The 20,568-nt window shown below is 44.9% G+C and overlaps 1 protein-coding gene across 1 annotated transcript in view; it reads right to left on the bottom strand.

Annotated features, from left to right (window-relative positions):
- Positions 1-1,852: 1,852 nt before the first annotated feature.
- The window catches only part of kcp (kielin cysteine rich BMP regulator), a 106,724-nt gene continuing 88,008 nt past the window's right edge, over positions 1,853-20,568 (bottom strand). The window contains 16 exon segments of the mRNA XM_052034140.1: positions 1,853-3,163; positions 4,126-4,426; positions 6,972-7,136; positions 8,310-8,411; positions 8,767-8,878; positions 9,516-9,688; positions 10,151-10,293; positions 11,196-11,298; positions 11,429-11,517; positions 13,315-13,414; positions 14,976-15,058; positions 15,886-15,952; positions 15,954-16,007; positions 16,841-16,923; positions 18,018-18,119; positions 18,122-18,190. Of these exon segments, the coding sequence (XP_051890100.1) occupies positions 2,946-3,163; positions 4,126-4,426; positions 6,972-7,136; positions 8,310-8,411; positions 8,767-8,878; positions 9,516-9,688; positions 10,151-10,293; positions 11,196-11,298; positions 11,429-11,517; positions 13,315-13,414; positions 14,976-15,058; positions 15,886-15,952; positions 15,954-16,007; positions 16,841-16,923; positions 18,018-18,119; positions 18,122-18,190 (1,964 nt within the window). The 3' untranslated portion in view covers positions 1,853-2,945.

Below are 20,568 nucleotides of genomic sequence, written 5' to 3'. Positions count from 1 at the left end.
AGGAATGGTTGGGAAAAATCTGTTGGGGACTGGGGAGGATAGGGAAGAGGTACATTTACAGATGTTGGTCTGACAGGAGGAGACTGGAATGTGGAGAGGAAGCCTCTGACATTGGGAGTGAGAGGGTCTTGTGGTCAGGAGAACTTTGCTCAATGATAGTTGGAATTTAATTCAGTATTACATATTCATTTTTACTCACCAATGTAAACAGTATCATGTTTACTATTCCACACCAAATTTGAGGTCCTAAGGACTTCTGCTGGACGTTGGAATCACTTTTGGGAACAATTCCCATCAGTTTTGAAACAACTTTTGAGTTAGTTAAGACCTTTGAATGGGAAGGTCAGAATAACAGAATGGTCATTCACAAAAAGTCATTTGGCTCACTGTCCTGTGCTGGTAGGCAAGGTTGTGCTCATTGTTAGCTCTGAAAAAACAGGCAGGAAAAGACCAGCAGATCCTACAAGCTTTCCACACACAGTGGCAGGAACATCATGATCGGACACTTCCTCCTGCCACAACCTGCCCCTCCCCTTTGTAAATGTCTGAGGGGGACAAGAAGACAAAGGAAAAGCTCTTGGACAGTTAGGAAAAATACTCTGGAAAGTCCATCTCTACTCTACTTGGCTGATGAACAGTCTAACTCACACAGACTGAGTGTTATACATATAAATAATTACTTTCTATATGATCCAAATGTTGCTCCATTCAGAAAGTGATCCAGCTTTTGGTTAAATACCATCTATTAGCTAGCAAGAGTGCACCAGTCAGCAATACATTTCAGAAGCTCGGTTCTGTCTGGTAAAAGAAGAACCATGCAATAACCAACTCCTCCTCAGCTTAAGTGTGGTGGTCTCTGGCCCTGCTCCAGCTGGAGTAAATCAATTGTTAATTATTTTACAGACCTTTATCAGGTTAACCATGTCCAAAGTAAATATTTTGAGCCTGAGTTATTTAGATTCTTTCCTCCACTAGAGCTTTTTCAAAAACACTATTACCTAGCTTGTGGAGGACCAAAACTGAGCTCAGTATTCCAGGAGGTTTGACCAAAAATCTGTACTGTATAGTATCAATAGTATCTCTTGACTTGCATTGAATGTTTTCATTAATTCAACGCAACAGACTGATTGCTTTTTGCTGAAGTCAAGCCTATTAATTGACCTCAACAAGTTAGCTGACCTGGTCAATCCTTTGCATCACTTCAGTAGAAATTAGGAACAAAATGAGAGAGCCAGTAAACCTCAGCACCTTGGGTAATAGAAGAATAAACCCCTGCTAGTGTTGGGTGAAGGTGGGATCCCAGACTTCCAAAACAGATAATCTATTCCCAACTCCATCACGGCATGAGATTACCAAGTGGACAGAGGAAACAATTTGAGGATATTCTTAAAATTGGAATGAGCACACTACCTCCTAAACTATCAATCTACTTGCGCCATCAAGCACTTCCTGCACCAGCTCTGGCAGGTCTGCAAGTCCCACATTAGCCTTACCGGCCACCTCACAACACACAAAAATGGAGAGGAAGCAAGTCATCCTCGATGTCAAGGGACTGCCTGAGAAAATGACGGGATAAATTGAAATACTGCAGTTCCCATGGTCACCGTTCACTTGAGGAATGAGCTTTATAGAAGGTATGATTCAGAGAATGTATTCTAGTATGACTTATCTGAAGGAGAGAGAACCAAGAGGGAATGCTTGTTATGTTACGAGATTTTGTTTTTGTAATTCTGAAATCCTGCACAAAATGAGATCTTCTAATGAGAGGCATACAAATTAACAATTTCAGCAAACCAAATAATAAAAAAAGTGGTTTTATTGCAGCGTACACTAGACATTAACAGTTCTCAGTGATAAAATGTGAACAAAGATTAAATAAATTCTGTTTCTTAAAATCTTAACTCCAGATCCCTGGAGAGGCTCATCTCAAAGTATTAAAAAAGGGATGTAACGTTCTCATGAAGGAGAGCTATTGACTTTAGTATGGGACAGATCCTATGGATTAAATGCTCAATAAAGTGATAACTTGCTCAAGGATTATCACATACCATTAATGGTGTCACTGAATTCAAGTCCCATCCACAAAACCTAAGAACAAAAACTAGTACAGTACTGCATGAGGAGCTTCCCCTTAGATGAGTAGTGGAGTGGCACAATCCCAACATTTTTCAGTAAGGAAATTCCTCAAAGATTCTAAAGCCTGTAGAGAATAGTAGAGTTTTGCCAATACCATGAATGCTGGAATAGATCTCTCTCTCACACACACACATACACACTCTTCTGCAAGAGAAAGGGAAGAGAATTGTGGAACCAACAATTAGTTACACAAAGATATGGAGAGATCGGGGGATTAGGTTAGTTGGGGATTGATTCAGTATCAGAGCCAGATTACCAGGCAATGAAATTAGTTTAGAATTCACATGGCAGCTTTGCTCTGAATGCTTTCTCTATACTCTGCATAGGACTGTCTAGATTGAATATAAACATAACCAAATTTAATAATGATGAGGTCCAAGAATCTAGAATCCCTTTCACAGCCTCTAACTGGATATCATACCCATCTTAACTATAAAACTGAAAATATAATTTACATAATACAGTGAACAGTTATAACAATTATGCTCAGAAACAGTGACTTGAAGACAGAAAATTAACAAAAACACTCCAGATGGCAGATACGCATACACTAGCTGAACAGAGAGGGATGAGACTTCCTAATGCAACTGCTTTAAGGGTTTTGCACTCTATGCTTGTACCTGGTCCTGCTGTCCTGAGTGCATGGGCCAACATTAGAAGTTATTAGTTTGTTCTCTCACTTCAATGTCATTTGTATTTTTTCCTCTTCACCTTTCTGCTGTAAAACATTGGCAACAAGTGCATTGATAGTGCTTGATGTTTCTGTGTATGTGGGTGTGTGTGCGCTCGTCTGTCTGTAAGAGTGTGAATCACAAATTTCCGTAAATGATTTTGGGACAGGCGTCTGGTGATATACAATGTGACTCGTGTTCCACCAGACCGGCTGGACACTGACAGCCTGGGACACAAGGCTTGAAGCAGTGGGCGTCAATCACTCCCAGGGGAACATCCTTGTTAAAACACGTCTTTGGGCACGGAGGGCCACACTCGTCAAACACGTAGCCACGATCAGATGGGCAGCCGACCGCTGCAGGGAGAGACCACAGTATGGTTAGCAAGCTAATTACTTTTACAACCTTGCCACACAAAGCGTCCCTCCCAATGCGGCTAATACTGTCCGATTATCCCATTACACTCAGCTGCCCCAGTACTCCTTATCCTGCTTCCACCTCCGTAACATTGCCCAAAGTAGGGCTGCCTTAGGTAATCTGCTACTGAAACTCTCAACCATGCCTTTGTTGTCTCTATTCACCATTCCACTGCACTCCTGGCTAGCTTTCCTCATTCTGCTTTATTAATGGTCCTTTGAAATCCTGCTGCCTGTATCTTACCTTGCATTATCTTTTTCAACCATCGTAGGCTCCATGTTACACAAAACTTGAATTTTAAAGTTCTTATCCTCACTTTCAAATGGCTCCTTGCTCTTGCCCCTCCATACTTCAGCCCAACCACCGAAATATCTGTGCTCCTCCATCGCTAGTCTTGAATTTAATTGCTCTGCTGTTGGTGCCTGTGCTTTCAGCTGCCAGGGCACCAAGCTTGGGAATACCTTCCCTTTTAACCTCTTGGTCTCAATATCCATCAGCCCTTAAATTGCTCCTTAACACCTTCACTGTGACCAAGTCTTTGGCCATCTACCCTATTACTGATGGTATAGTATTGGCATTGGCTTGATAAGGTTCCTGTGAAGTGCCTTGGGAGATTTCTACTACCTTTGTGGTGCTATATTAATGGTTGTTGTTGCTGTCATTTCATGTGGTCCAGTCACACTGACTGCAGGTCCCAATGAGCTCAGAGATGTGGATTGCTGACACTGCCCTACCCAAAACATGGGCAGCAATCCCAGCTCTGATGTAGTCCACCTTCCCCAAGCCCTGCCAACACAACTCCACAGCCATCCCAAGCCTACTACCCCCTGCCCTTTAGTGTCCCCTCCCCAACCACTTCACCCAGTCAGATCCTGGGAGGCCCTAGATTCAGACAACATACCACAGAGTGTTGGTGATCGCCAGTGCAGGACAACTCCAGCCTCTCGACATTGTGATGCATAAGCCTCCAAAGCATCGCACAAGCAGTCGTCGATATTCGAACCGCAGGCACACAGGTCATACACGCAGGAGCCAAAGAACATCTCAGGTGGCACCACCCTGTGACAACGCTCAAAGGTCTTGGACTTAAGGATCTTGCACTTGGCATTGGCCTCTTTGCGAGCTCGGTAACCTGCCCGTTTACAGGGGTCGATGTCTTCAGCATCTGCACAACGAGGTCTGCTCTCATTTCCACTGTGTACCTGGGAGGGCAACCGTGCGCAAACACAGGGTGATCAACAGGTAGCAATAACCCAGGCACTCATGTCTTGCCCCCGTCAGAAACTCATACTTCTGCTCCAACCCAGATTTAAGAATGGTAACTACGAATAAAATCTAAATGGGAAAGGGTTGAGGTGGAAGGACATAATGATATTTGGTTGTTCAGTCACGGGGCTAGGGAGCTGAGGTGTGGAGTGAATGAAGTCTAGTGGTATGAAGGGAGATCTGTATATCTATACTACTAGAGCAGCAACATTGAGAAAGCCATCAAAAGCAGCTGGTTCCATGTCAATTATTGGGAAACCTCAAAGGAATACACACAGTTCAGGGCTCCTACCCAAGAAAAAGCTTTATCCTGTATCTAACCCTGTGCTATACCTGCCCTGGGAGTGTGTGCCTTCAAGTTCAGCTCCTCCCTCTTCTTGACTTAACCCAAATTTAAAGGAATGTAACTGTCAGCTGTTTTTTACATTCCTGATTGATCTACTATGAAAGCCCAAGGGAAAAATTAAAATGCTGCCTCAGGGATGCTGGATGACCAGATAATTCTTCTTTGAGAGTCACCAGCATATTTTTTCTGGTCTAATGTGAACAGTCAGATACCTGTGCTTCTTTATCTCTGCTCCACTCTCTCAGTTAAACTGTAGATCACACCCTTTCAGTTTTGTCTGGTCTTAACACTCATTGGTTTATTGAATTACACCCTTATTTCTGAGTTAGAAGATGGTGGTAGCTCCAAGTCCCAATCCAGCAAGTTACATGGGATCCACGGTAAATTGGTATATTGAAGGGGGTAGTGCTAGAAGGGTGTTATTGTGCCAAGAGGTGCTGGGACCTCTGTTGTTTGTAATGTATATTAATAATTTGGATGAAACTAGAAGTGGTCTGATTAGTAAGTTTGCAGATGATATGAAAATTGGTGGAGTTATAGATAGTGAGAAAGGTTGTCAAAGCATTCAGCAAGATAATAATCAGTTGGAAATTTGGGTGGAAAAATGTTAGATGGAGTTTAATCCTAAGGTGATGTATTTGGGAGGTCAAATGCAAGAAGAAGGTATACAGTAATGGCAGGACCCTCAGGAGCATTTATGTACAGATGGATCTTGTGCTGCAAGTCTACAGCTCCCTGAAAGTGGCAACACAGGTGGACAGAGTGGTATAGAAGACATATGGCAGGTTTATCTTCATCGGGCAGGACATCGAGTATGAAAGTTGGGAAGTGATGTTGCAGCTGTACAGAACATTGGTTGGGCCACATTTTGAATATTTTGTGCAGTTCTGGTCACTGCGTTACAGGAGCGATGTGGAGGCTTTGGAAAGGGTGTTGCCTGGATAGGGGTGCATTAGCTACAAGGGGAGGAGGGACAAACTTGGATTGTTTTCTCTGGAGCATCAGAAAAATTATGAGAGGCGTAGATAGAGCCTTTTTCCCAGGGTGGAAATGTCAAATACTAGAGGGCATACATTTAACTTGAGAGGGAGAAAGTTTATAGGAGATATGTGAGGCAAGTTTCTTTTACACAGAGGTGCCTGGAACATGCTGCCAGGTGAGGTGGTAATAAGCAGGTCTGATAGGAATGTTTAAGAGACAGTTGGACAGACATATGAACAGGTAGGGAAGAGAGGGAAATGGACCATGTTCAGCCAGATGGGATTAGCTTGGATTGGTATCATGGTTGGCACACACATGGTGGGCTGAAGGGCCTGCTCTGCTGTTCTTCTATAACTGGAGCAAATAATCAGCATGACAAGACTGCCGCATTGTTGGAGGGACAGACCGAGTGTGCATGCAACTTTAGAAAGGCAGTGCTGAGGGAACGTCAGAAGAGTGATGCTAAAAGTATGCTGTACTGCCAGGGGTAGTCCTACTCCATTACAGAGGTGGCATAGACTGAGTGCTGGAATGGCAATGCTGAAATGATCAGGGACAGTAATGAGGGAGTGCTGCGCCAGAGTTGCAGAATTATGGGGGTGCTGAACTGTTGGGATGGTACACTGTAGGTGGGGTGATGGGAGAATGCTGTACTGCTGGAGGGGCAGTACTGAAGGAACAATGCTCGTTTAGAATTCCCAGTTTTCAGATCAAAGGTGCTGTAAGCTCTCTCTGGTGGTTGTAAAAGTTCCATTGATGTCATTTTAAAATGTGCGATATATCTTTGATGTCCTGACTCAATGTTTATCATCAACAATACCAAAATACATTACATGATCACTATTTTGAAGGGTTCTGCCACGTGTACATTTGCTGCAATGTTTCCTGCCTTCCAACAGTGACTACACCTTAAAGTGCTATTCTGGATATCATAAGTTGTTAGCAGAAATGCAAGCTCTTTCTTCCTGTTTGCTCGAGTGCTGCTTCACACCTGAAGGTTGGTCTCCACCTGCTGATGCACAAACCATTCTTGTCTTGCTCTTCCAAATAATGACCACCACTGGTTAGGAACTAACTCTCAGTAAGTGTGACAGTTTGGTCGTTGTGGTCTCCACACAGACCTGGCTCTGTTCTGACTTGCCCTCAGGACCCACCTTCCAGCTGTTCCCAAAGGTTGCTTCTGAGCTGACGATTTGTCCACTGCGGATCCGCATATCATCCTGGGGGTAGTTGTTGAAGTTCCCACACAGCCCACATGCCTGGCCTTTATAGGTTCCGGGCAAGCTCACTTCCAGGTGAGATCTCCCATTCCATAGGACCTGCAGGAAACAAGGAAAGACTGGGAACTTCAAATACTCAACTCAGTGAGTCCAGGGTACAAGGGGAGTAATGGTCACTTAGGAATGTTTACTAAGTGAGTTTACTAATGTTTACTAATGGTCATTTAGGAACACTCAGAGCTTCAGAAACAGAGGGGAATATGTTATTTTGGTTTCCTCATGGGCAGCACCTTCACATTAGCCCAAAACCTCATACATAAGAACATACGATAGGCTGTCACTTGCAGTATTTACCAAGGAATTGCTGAAAAGTTGGAGCTGCAGTACCAAGGATTCCCATGGTGACTGAGCTGTCCTCTTTTGAATGAGGTGCTTTGCTAAGGTCCTATCTGTTCACATTTAAAATAGTTCATCTGGTCATTGATGTTTCTGAGGGTTTGCTGTGTGCTGCAAAGTGGCTGCTACGTTTCCCACAATAAAACAGTAATTACATTTAAAAAGTAATTCATTGGCTGTAAAGTGCTCGGGGTATCCTGAGGGACAGGAATCAAAATGGTGACAGAGAAAGTGAAGGCAGCCAGTACCCTGTCAATGTGCCTCAAGTCCAATCTTCAGGGAGGTGCTTCCTCATGTAAGCCAAATATTGCACCACCACTCTCTCTGAAGCTGGAGTTGGAGCAGGTACATAAGTACATAAGGAGTAGGAGTATGCTGTCCAGTCCTTTAAGCATTTATCAAGGTCAAGACTGATCTTCTACCTGAGTGCCATTTTCCTGAAATATCTCCCCATCCCTTAATTTTCTAAATGTACAGAAATCTATCAATGTCTGATTTGAATGAAATCAGTGGCTGAGTCACCTCAGCTACTAGGGTAGCGAATTCCAAAGACACTGGCATTGCAAGGTACACCAGAATGGGACTGCATCAGATTCACTTCATGTGGAGCACTTAGAGCTCAAAGATAGAGAGGTCTTTGGCCCAGTTCCAGGTGACCTCCTTTCCAATTTCCCCTGTCTTGTTGCTCTGCATTCCAGCCTTCTGTGCTGGGTGAAAGGGGCAGTGAAATATGTGTGTAGTTACCCAAGCTCTCTTGCAAGATGTAGTGGTCTCCCTGATCCTCTCCCTTCACAACCTAGTCAAAAAAAACTGGGGACACTGTCTCCTCCCCCTCCATCCTGCAGCAACTAGAAAGGGTGCATCGGCGACTCTCACCTTCACACCGATGTTGGTGTTGAGCAAGATATTGTTGGTTCTTCTCTCGATGTAGATGTATGGCTCCTGGAGAAAAGGTAGAGACACACTGTGGCTGTCCACCTGCAAACACAAAAATATCTCACACCACACATCCAGTGGGCAGAGGACAAGGAATGGGAGAGTTTGGTGTGACACAGTCTGACTCAGCAGGGTGACGCCACACCAGTGGTATGGGAAACTTCTCACATCCTAAGTAAGATGAGGCCATAGGATTGAAATGCATTAAGTACAATTACCGTCCACCCTCTTATATCAGTCTCTGTTACACCCAACATATGTGGCTGTCAGCTCTAACAACCCCCAATGCTCACAGCAACTTTATTGTGAAATTCTCAGTTATGACACTTTCTCACATCCAACACCCAATGCATATTCAACCCTTCAGCTAATGAGTTGTAATAATGTATTTAGTTACCATGACAACCCAGTCTTGGAGAAGTTGGATGTTTAGGTCACCGATCAGCATCGTCACTTCTTTGGTCCATGACACTCCTTTCCGACCTCGATCCTCATTGGTCACACGGACACTGGAGAAAAAACACTCAGAATAACAGAAAGAGAGACAGATAGACAGACAGACAGACAATAATCAAATTAGTAGATGACATGAAATGCCCATGGTGGGGCAGCAGGTAGTGCTGCTATCTTACTGCTGCAGGGACCCGGATTCAAACCTGACTTCAGGAACTGTCTGTGTGGAGTTTGTATGCTCGTCTTGTGACCATGTATGTTTCTGCTGGGTGCTCTTGTTTCCTCCCACGTCTCAAATGTGCTGGTAGGTGAACTGGCAGCTGTATATTGCCTCTTGACGTAGTTAAGTGACAGAAGAATGAAAGGATAGTGGAGGGGCATGTATGAGAGAATAAGTTGCAGGGATACTGGGACTGATGGGGATGCTCTGTTGGGAGCTGCCATGGATCTATTGGACCAAATAGCTTCCTTATCAGTACATGATATCCAGAACAAGGGGCAGGTAGAAAGTGCAAGATGGAAACGCAGGGCAAGATAGACAGTGGGAGAGAGATGGGCAGTGAGACAAGAGAGAGGGAGAGAGAAAGAACAGGGTCAGGATATGGATATTAGCCCTGTTGATTTCCATTCACATCAAAGACCCTTTACATAGCCAAGATCTGCCAGTTTGCAATGCTTCATTGGGACACTGACCTGAAGTCTCCTCCCTCGCAGTCCTCAACCAGGATGTAGCTGCATGTTCCTTGGAAGTGAATCATCTTTCCGTCAAAGGTGAGGTAGTGAGGATCTCCAAACACCATGCAGGTGGCAGGGCGGGGTATGCAGTGAGGGCAACACATTCCTGGGATTAGTACTGGGCTCTCATCCTAACAGATAAAGGGTGAGTCATCGATTGAACCGTACATTGCCTGCAGCCTGGTTAGTCATCACTGATACTAACTGCAAACAGCAGGAGGACATTTATTCCCATATATAAATAGCCCACTCTGCCTGAAATTGCTTGATTAGATTCCAGCCTGTATCTCACTCTTGGGGTATCTGTCATTCTATGCATCAATGTAATGAAATCTCTTTAATCGATTCAACCTGCAACTCTCTCAATTATGTTATGCCATACAAAATCCTACCCAAATACCATAATCAGCTTCCAGCTTCTATCTCATTCCTTGGTGTCAGTGATTTTGTATCAAAATTAATCCAAGTGGTGAGACTATGATTGCACAATTATCCATCTGGATTCACCTGCTACGTCCAGCTCCTGACCTGCTGTGTAAAGTGTTCATCCCCGTCCCTTCTCCATGCAAGTTCTTTTCCCCCTCTTGACCTACCAATGAACAGGTGAGCTGTGGACAGTGCTCGGTCTGACAGTGGACCTCCCCAGAGACACAGGTGCAGGTGGTACATTCATTCACTTCCCAGTGTTGGTTTGACTGGTACGAGTTTCCCTGGTAGCTGCAGGAAATCCTGGGATCTGCAGAGAGATATGTGAACAGAGATATTCCCCTAAAACCCCCTCAAAAGAAAAGAGTTGCTCCTTCCCTCTTACCCTGCCCACATGGCACTGAGGCACTCGTGCTCTCCATCTCTACTGTTGGCCATTGAGGAGCAAAGGACCAAGAAAGGTAGTTGGCCATCTCGCCTTCAACCTGTACGTTTTGTAAATTAAGATGGACTGTAACTGGGTAAGTGTTGCGGAAGGGGGTGATGGTGGGGTCTGGGTCTACCACTAGCTAGAATGGCCTCAGCATCAGAGGGTGAACAGCTGCTAGGGGGCTGAGCTCCTCATCACTTCCCACTGAACCTTGGTGAGGCTGGGAATGGGATTAGCCCACTGGCACTCACATTGAGGAGGACGTAGGAACTGTGCCCTGGAGTCACTCAGTCAGTTCAAATGCTCCTGGGCAGGCTTTCACCTTCATGGATTTCAGATTTATTTCAAGTTCTGCTGCCTGTGTTTTACTCTACCTCCAGACCTACTCTCTGTTCAGTCCTGTTTCCTGCCCAATTCCAGTGACACCTCACTTTTAAAATTCTTGTCCTTGTTTTCAAATCTGATTTTGTGCTCGGAATGCTATATGGGCAGCTAAGCAAGGAACCCGGATAGTGATTGTTGCAGAGATTAAAACTCCATAGCACCGACTGCATCTCGGGTAGTGTCAGAATTGTTAGATGACAAAAGACCAGCACATCTCCTGGATGTGTGTTGATAAAATGACAGGATTGTTGACTAATCTCAGCAATCGATCTCTATCAGCAAGCCCACATGGGGCAAGGAAATTCCCTGTGATCGAGAGCTCTGAAAACTATAAAGGTACAATGGCCACCATATGATAAAGCATCCAAACCTGATGCCTGATCGTCTGGTCTACTTACCTTGGCACTCATAGCAGCATCTTCCTGGTGATCGGACTTTAATAAGGCCATCATGGCAGATGACAGAGAGACATTCTTCAATGTGGCACTCAACGTGTCCAAGCTATGGAAGACCAAACAGAAGGGACAGCAACTGAGAGAGAAATTGTGGTCAAGAGAGCGGGTGCTCACAAAATGCATGCAAGGATTGCTGATGGCACAAGAGAAAGGCGATAATTGAATAAGTAATTTACATTGCAGGAGCATGTGATGCATTCATCAACAGAGTCAGTCCAGGTTTCACCATCAGAAACACGGCGATTCTCACCCTCGATCACACATTCTGCAGAATAAATAGGAAAAGTGTAGTCAGATACAGCATAGGAGAGACAGCAAGTAAAGATCCCTCTCAAACACTCCCGAGTAGCCACAGCATAGATAAGATAACAGAGTAAAGCTCTCACTGCAGTGCTCTATCAAACACACAGTTTATATACATAGCAAAGGTCTGGAAAGAATAGAGAAGCGAATAATAAAGAATAGAGTCATAGAGTACTACAGCACAGAGACCCTTTGGCCCATCTAGTCCATGCCAGCCTGGTTTTCTGCCTAGTCCCATCTACCAGCATCCAGACCACAGCCCTCCATACCTCACTCACGCATGTACCTATCCAAACTTCTCTTAAATGTTACATTTGAACCCACATTCACCACTTCTGCTGGCAGCTCATTCCACACTCGCACCACCCTCTGAGTGAAGTAGTTCCCCCTCAGATTCCCTTAAATATTTCACCTTTCACCTTAAACCTATGACCTCTAGTTCTAGTCTCACCCAATCAGAGGGGAAAGAGCCTGCATGCATTCACCCTATCTATACCCCTCATAATTTTATATAGTTCTATAAGATCTCCCCTCATTCTCCTGTGCTCCAGGGAATAAAGTCCTAACCTATTCAACCTATCCCTATAACTCAGGTCCTCAAGTCCCGGCAACATCCGTGTAAATTTTTTCTGCACTCTTTCAGGCTTATTGATATCTTTCCTGTCGGTAGGGGACCAGAAATGCATGCAATACTCTAAATTTGGCCTCACCAACGTCTTATACAACTTCAACATAACATCCCAACTTCTGTACTCAATGTTCTGATTTATGAAGGCATGTGCCAAAAGCTCTCTTTATGACCCTATCTACTTGCCATGTCACTTTCAAGGAATTATGGATCTCTATTCCCAGGTCCCTTTGTTCTACTGCACACCTCAGTGGCCTACCAGTCACTGTGTCACTGCGTCACCAGTCACTGTGGAAGTCCTCCCAAAGTGCATCACCTCACACTTGTCTGCATTAAGTTCCATCTGCCATTTTTCAGACCATTTTCCTAGCTGGCCCAGATCACTTTGCAAGCTTTGATAGCCCTCTTCACTGTCAACTACATCCCCAATCTTGGTGTCATCCGCAAATTTGCTGATCCAGTTTACCACATTATCATCTAAATCATTAATATAGATGACAAACAACAACAGACCCAGCACCGATCCCTGCGGCACACCATTAGTCACTGGCCTCCAATCAGGGAGACAACCATCTACTACCACTTTCTGGCTTCTCCTGCTAAGCCAATGTTGAATCCAATTGACTACTTCATCCTGAATGGCAAATGACTTAACCTTCTAGAGCAGCCTCCCATGTGGGACTTTGTCAAGGGCCTTGCTAAAGTCCATGTAGACAACGTCCACTGCCTTCCCTTTAACAACCTCCTTGGTAACCTCCTTGAAAAACTCTATTAGATTGGTTAGACATGACCTGCTCGCACAAAGCCATGTTGACTATCCCTAATCAGGCCCTGTCTATCCAAATACGTATATATCCTGTTCCTCAATACCTTCCAATAATTTACCCATGACTGAAGTCAGACTCACTGGCCTATAATTTCCTGGTTTATTCTTAGAGCTTTTCTTAAACAACGGAACAACATCAACTATCCTCCAGTCCACTGGCACCTCACCCGTGGCTAAGGATGTTTTAAATATCTCTGCCAGGGCCCCTGCAACGTAAGTTACCTGGATAACGTAATAATATCAGTTACATGGAAGGACAAAAAAAACAGTAGGAATAATGGACTGTTAACAGGAAATAACCATACCATCGCATACTGGGCAGCAGGTACCTGCTGGAGTAAACTGCTCAGAGACAGGGCAGCTGAGCGGGAGACAACTCTGATGGATGCAGATCCAAGTTAAATCCTGCAACAAATATGCAGCAATGTTGAATGGGCTGGGTTTAGAAAGTAACATACAGGCTAACTCTTCAGGAACGCAGACTCTGCTCTCCATGCATAGAAAGGGACCAGACTCTGTGCTCATCCCTGCTGGTCACTGATCCCTCAGGACTTTACAGTTTATTTCAGTGACTCTGCTTGCTCCTGAGAAACTACTGGACAGCCTGAGAGTAGGACCCTTGATAATGCCCACATCTTTGTTAAAGGAGTGAAATAATGTTCCCTTCAGTCCTTCAACAAATCACTGCAAAAGCTTACAGGCTGTGTGCTTGTGTGGATCACATAGTCTCAAACCTGCCATTGCAGGAGGGGCTTCACATGAACCACTGACCTTTCAGTCTGGTGCCCAAGGCCCAAAGTCCAGACACACCAGGTGAAGGTGTTTGTACTCTGCTGGATTTGGTCTATTTCCAGTGCTGGGGCAGTTATTGTCCATGGTCACGTGGCACAGGTCCCTAGCACCAAAGCACACACCCTGCCTCACATGTGGCCAAGGAAAAAGGAAGCAGGGTCAACATGAAATATTCCCTGTACACGTAGGTGGTAGACTGAGTAAAGGTCTGTCCACACTGCCACTATATTGCCCCAGGGCAGGAGTGGTAAGTTGTGGCTCAGATTGTGCACATGTTGCAATGATGTGTGTACAACAGCAAGCTGATTTCTCAGGAACAAGTAGAGTCCTGAAATAAACTGTAAAATCTCAAGGGATCAGTGAACAGCAGAGATGAGCATAGAGTCTGGTCCCTTTCCCTGGCATGGAGACCAGAGGCCGTACTGGGTCATGGCCATGCCCAAGTTACCCAGGTCCGCATCTCAATTCATTTATCTCCCCATAGCCATCCAGCATTCTCTTCCCAGACAGGGTGTGCTGGTCCTTTCTGTCCTTCCCCAAGAGCAGTGAGCTGGTGTCTGCCTCATACTAAGAGTTGGGATCCTGTGTCTGACCTGTACAGTGAGTGGTGTTCCTGTGTCTGTCCCACACTGAGCGTCAGTCCTGTCTTTCACCTGCATTGTGAGCAGTGACCATGAGTCCTCCCCATACTGTGTGTTGTGGTTTTGTTTCTGCCCCACACCAGGTCTTGTGTCTGACCTATACCATGGGCGGTGGTCCTGTGTCTGACCTGCACTGTGAGTTGGAGTCCTCTATCTCACTTGCACATGAGTGTTAGTCCTGTGTTTCCCTGTACTGTGAGCAGTGGTCCTGTGTTTCCCTGTACTGTGAGCAGTGGCCTGTGTTTCCCTGTACTGTGAGCAGTGGTCCTGTGTTTCCCTGTACTGTGAGCAGTGGCCCTGTGTTTGCCCTGTACTGTGAGCAGTGGTCCTGTGTTTCCCTGTACCGTCAGCAGTGGTCCTGTGTTTCCCTGTACTGTGAGCAGTGGCCCTGTGTTTGCCCCGTACTGTGAGCAGTAGCCCTGTGTTTGCCCTGTACTGTGAGAAGTGGCCCGGTGTTTGCCCTGTACTGTGAACAGTGGCCCTGCGTTTCCCTGTACTGAATCTGCAGTATCCTCTCTTTTTCCAGCTCCTACCTTGCACTGGCAGGTGTAACAGGAATCGTCAGTGGCGAGGAGTTCACTCCCTACCAGGGCAGTAGTGCAGTTACTCAATGGCTCTGTGATAAAAATGTAAGGTTATTAACCATGCAGTTTAATTGGTCTGCTTTCCATTGCATGTTTTAATTTTTGACTTACAGGCTTTACCAAACAGGGAGTCATCCTAAACCCAAGCACTCTGTTCCTTTAAGTAAAGAGACCCCTAGGAAGGGAACGTCACACAGTTGGAGGAGCTACACTAAGGAAGCACTGCACTGATACAGGGCCGGCACTGAAGGAGTACTAAGCTGACTGCACTGTGGGAGAGTTGCACCACTGAAGGTGCCGTCATTCAGATGAGATCTTGAACAGTACCTTTCAGATGAGCATAAAAGATCCTATGGAACTATTTCAAAGAGAATGGGAGTTAACCCTCGCAACCTGGTTAATATTTCACAAACAATCAATTAATAACTAACAAAACCGGTCAATGATAACACAATTCTGCTTGTGGGTACACACTGTGTACAACTTACTTGCTGCGCTTTCTTTAAAAAAAATTCAAATTAAAATAGTATTTCATTGCTGATAATTGTTTCAGAGATCTTGAAAGCATATTTTTTCTTTTAACACTAAAGTAATTAGATTGCAATATTGAACAAAAACAGGTAGTTGACACTGGAGTCCTTGGGGATTGCATCCAAGAGAAGGGGATGGATGATGGACAATCTTATAAAGATCATTTAATCATCATAAGTAACCAATATGAAGTGTAGTCTGGCCAATCCAACAGGGAATAAGGACAATGGGTGTCATGTCCTTGGATTTTGCAAAGACCTTCGATTCTATTCCTTTGGAAAAGCTGCCACTGAAAACACACAAGGGAACAGACAGCAACGTTACTCACGGGCACAGCTAGAGCAACAGTGAGCTGGATCTGGGGCAAGAATCAAATCCCTTGGACAGTCCACCAAAGCTGGGACACTGACGGCGGTAACACCGGAGATGCTGCTCTCCATCCACCATTACCTGTGGAGAAAGAAGGTACATAGTGGAGCTCAGCTTAAAGGACAGAGCAGCAAGGAAGGGCAAGAGCAGTGAGTGTGAAGGAAGCTGGCAGGGGTCACAGTGATGGTGCATCTGGTGAAGCTTGTTACATGACTTACTGACTTGGAGTAAGTACCGGATAGGTACCTCCTCAGCTGCAGGAAAACAAATAAAATGGGTAAATATTCATAAAATTACTCTGGACCTAAGGAACCTTCAATTATACACTCTCAACCTTCCAGGATCTCTGTACTCAAAACCACAGTTAACTTTCCTCATGGTCTCTGTGCTCCCAATCATGGACCATCCTCCCCCCAGGGATGGAAAGTACACCTGGTGTCTATTCCCAATCATGGACCACCCTCCCAAGAAGAGTCCCTGCTCCCCAACAAGAACCATCCTCCCAAGAATAGTCCTTACTCCCAAACAAGAACCATCCTCCCAAGAATAGTCCTTACTCCCAAACATGGACCATTCTCCCAAGGTTTCTGTTCTCCTAATTGGGACTGACTTTATGGACTATCCAGCCATTGTATCTGTAGCCCCAGTCACAGATTCTTATCGAAACTAAACTGGATGCTTGCTGGATACCTGTACAGGACAATTCTTGCCATCCAAGACCTCAGTCAGTTAATCCTATTCTCATACTCACTGGTAAAATATTGATTCAAGCAGCTGCTTTTTGAAGGAGTTAATCTCCGAGCCTGAATGCTCTTTAGATTGCTCTGGAACATGGTTCTCTTTTGTGGGAATGAGAATTGACTCCAAATTCAGACAGCATCCTCAGTCTTTCTCTATCAATAAGGCAGCTCTACCTCACAAGTGCAGATTTCACAGGGATCCTGGTTGGGATGGAAACTCTCTCCAGGGCCATACACGTGTTGGTCATAAATGCAATCTGAAAAGTATGAAAGATGTAACATTATCCTTTGTGGACTGTCACTAATGCTAGATGGTGTGTTTATTTTTTGACAGGATATGAGAATCATTGGCAAGACCAGCATTTAATGCCAATCCCTAGCTGCCCAAATGGTGATTGAAGTGAAACACCTGCCTGAATTGTGGCAGTCTGTGGAAATGGTATGCTCACAATGCTGATATATATGGAAGTTCTAGGATTTTAACCCAGAAACAAAGGATCAGCAATATACCTCCATCTGCTTGGTGTGACTGGAGGGGCACGAATAGCTGCTGGCATCCCCTACAGCCTCTTATCCTTCTGATTGGTGGAGGCATTGCTGTTGAAGAAGCCTTGGTGAGCTGCTGCAATGCACTTTGCAGATGCTACACACTATGGTCGATGTGTGTCGACAAAGGATGTTGATGTTTAGTGTAGTGGATAGGGTGCCTGTCAAGTAGGTTGTCTTGTTCTGAAAGGTATCAGTTTATGGCATTGGAGTGCACTGCTTTAGGCAAGAGGAAAATGTCCAACACACACACAATGTACGTTATAGATGGTGAGAAGCTTTGGGGAATAAGGAGGTTAATCCACTTGTAGCAAGAATATTTATGTGGCTGGAGTTTGGAGCCAATAATAGCCACAAGATATTTACAATAGGGTATTTGACAATGGTAATTGACTGTGTATCATGACTCAAAAGCTCAACAACCATCCAGGTCGGAGAAGCCTCCTTATTGGCATCAGCCCAAAACATTCACTCCCTCCATCACCAATACATCATGCTGCAGTATGTGCCATTTAAAAATTGTAATGCAGGTACTCAACAACACTCATTGACAGCATCTCTCAAACATATGGCCTGTACCATCAAGAAGGTGAAGGACCTCTCAAAGTCTTGCACCATCCTGACTTGGAAGCATGTCACCCATCCTTCACTTGACATTGGGTCTAATCTTGGAACTCCCTGCCCAACAGCACTGTAGGATACTTTCATCAGACTGATTAAAGTGGTTCAAGATAGTGGTTTTCCATCATGTTCAAAAGAACAATTAGGGATGGGCAATGATTGCAACCTTCCTTACGTGACATACCAGCACACAGTGGGCAACATTCCCCAGTCACGTGGATAACATTCTTGCATGGAGTGACGCAATGAATTTCCGAGCAGGTTGTGACTCCATCTGCACACATAACGTTATGCAGGGAACCGAGGGATCAAACCAAGTTCCTCCTTCCTGGTATTCCTTCCCGAGGTACATACATCCTTGCATTGATGACAAAAAAGGTTAATAAACATCAAAAGGGAGGGCCGAGCCAAACCCCTGACTGTTAGACATGATGTTTGGAATGCAACTGCACACCACCTTCCACAGCCCTGCTGGCAGAGGGCAGCCACCATCTCCTACTGTCACAGACTGGGGACCTTCATAACTGTCCAGACTGGATTTGTGGCCAATTCCCAGTGGAAGAAAGACCAGTTTGTGACCCTAACCCCACCTACCCCAATTCTCATTAGAGAGCAGGACTTTTCCACGACATTTTAATATTTTTCCTAGCAGGTATTTTCCATTTTAGTTAAATGCTCCAACACCCCCTGTGGACTGAATCACGTAACTCCCTGAGAGCCATTCTCTCTTTTCTGTTTCTGCCTTCAGCACCATAGCCAAGATTCTGTTCGACCATTGGAAGTATCATTTAGAAATTTAGAACAGTACAGTACAGGAGCAGGCCCTTCAGCCCTCAATGTTGTGCCGAACTAAATTAGTAATCAAATGCCCAACTAAACTAATCCCCTCTTCCATCACAATGTCCCATATCCTTCCATTTCCCTCACATTCATGTGCCTGTTTAAGAGCCTCTTGAACGCCTCTATCGTACTTCCCCTCCACCACCATCCCTGACAGCACATTCAAGACACCCACCACTCTCTGTGTAAAAAAAAATCCCTTTGAACTTACCCCTTCTTACCTTAAATGCCTGCCCTCTGGTACTAGACATTTCAACCCTGGGAAAAAGATACCGGCTGTCTACTCTATCTATGCCTCTTATAATCTTATAAACCTCCTGTCAGGTCTCTCCTCAGCCTTCATGGTTCCAGGGAAAACAACGCAAGTTTGTCCAACCTTTCCTTATAGTACATGCCCTCTACTCCAGGCAGCATCCTGGTAAGCCTTTTCTGCACCCTCTCCAAAGCCTCAACATCCTATAATGGGGCGACCAGAACTGAATGCAATACTCAGATGTGGCCTAACTAAAGTTTTTATAAAGCTGCAGCATAACTTCCGACTCTTGAACTCAATGCCTTGACTAATAAAGGCAAGATGCCACACGCCTTCTTTACTGCCCCATCAACCTGTGTAGCTACTTTCAAGGAACAATGAATTTGGACCCCAAGATCCCTCTGCTTATCAACACTGTTAAAGGTCTTGCCATTAAACAGTCTACTGTCCCTTTACATTTGATCTTCCAAAGTGCAACACTTCACATTTGGCCGGGTTAAACTCCACCTGACATTTCTCCACCCATATCTACAACTGATCTATATCCCGCTGTATCCTTTGCCAGTCTTCTGCACTATCCACAACACCACCAATCTTTGTATCATCTGCAAACTTACTAACCCACCCATCTACGTTTTCATCCAGGTCATTTATATATATCACAAACAGCAGAGGTCCTAATACGGATCCCTGTAGAACATCACTAGTCACAGGCCTCCAGCCAGAATAAGTCCCATTGACCACTACCCTCTGCCTTCATTGGGCAAGCCAATTCTGAATCCAAACAGCCAATTCACTGTGGATTCCATGCATCTTAATCTTCTGGATGAGCACACCATGTGGGATCTTGTCAAAACCTTACTAAAATCCACGTAGGCGACATCCACAGCTCTACCTTTATCAATCACCTTCATCACCTCCTCAAAAAACTCAATTAAGTTAGTAAGACATGACTTGCCCCACACATAGCCACGCTGACTGTCCCTAATTAGGCCACCAAGTGTTCATAAATCCTATCCCTAAGAATTCTCTCCAGTAACTTCCCCTACTACTGGTGTGAGACTCACCGGTCTATAGTTTCCAGGATTATCCCTGTTTCCCTTCTTGAATAATGGAACAACTTGTTCCATTTACACCCTATCATTTAAAAAGTTTTATTAAATCCCCTGAGCATTCTGTCCAATGAGTTTGTCTCATCTCTTGTGACCTCTCCATCATCAACTCCAATCACACCGGGCCAACTCCAGTTGTATTCCACCCGCCACTCAGACCCTGCATTCTGCAGTCCCCACCCACACTTACCTGGGCCAGATGGAGTCTGATGTGGAAGTCCGATGGAGCTAACCCACTGGAGGTAGTGAGGGGAGGCCACACAGGCAAGGTGACCTCACCGTGGACTGCTGAAACCCACCCCAGTAATACCCCAAGCCTGTGACTGGAGAGAAGGATAGGCATACAGCTCACCATCCATGGAGGCTGTCGTGGCATTGCAACAGTTCTGCATGTCTCTGGTATTAAGATTACTTTAAATTACAAATAAAAATGAAAATAATAAAAACTTGTAAATAAAGTTAAAAAAATAACCCATCTCACCCATTTTCGTCCCAATCTACAGGCTGAGAATCCACTGTAAAATGACCTG

Source organism: Pristis pectinata, chromosome 19, assembly GCF_009764475.1.
Source record: "Pristis pectinata isolate sPriPec2 chromosome 19, sPriPec2.1.pri, whole genome shotgun sequence".
Classification (NCBI taxonomy): domain Eukaryota; kingdom Metazoa; phylum Chordata; class Chondrichthyes; order Rhinopristiformes; family Pristidae; genus Pristis; species Pristis pectinata.
The sequence above is the reverse complement of the archived record's forward strand: the minus strand, read 5'-3'. Positions and strand labels throughout refer to the sequence as shown.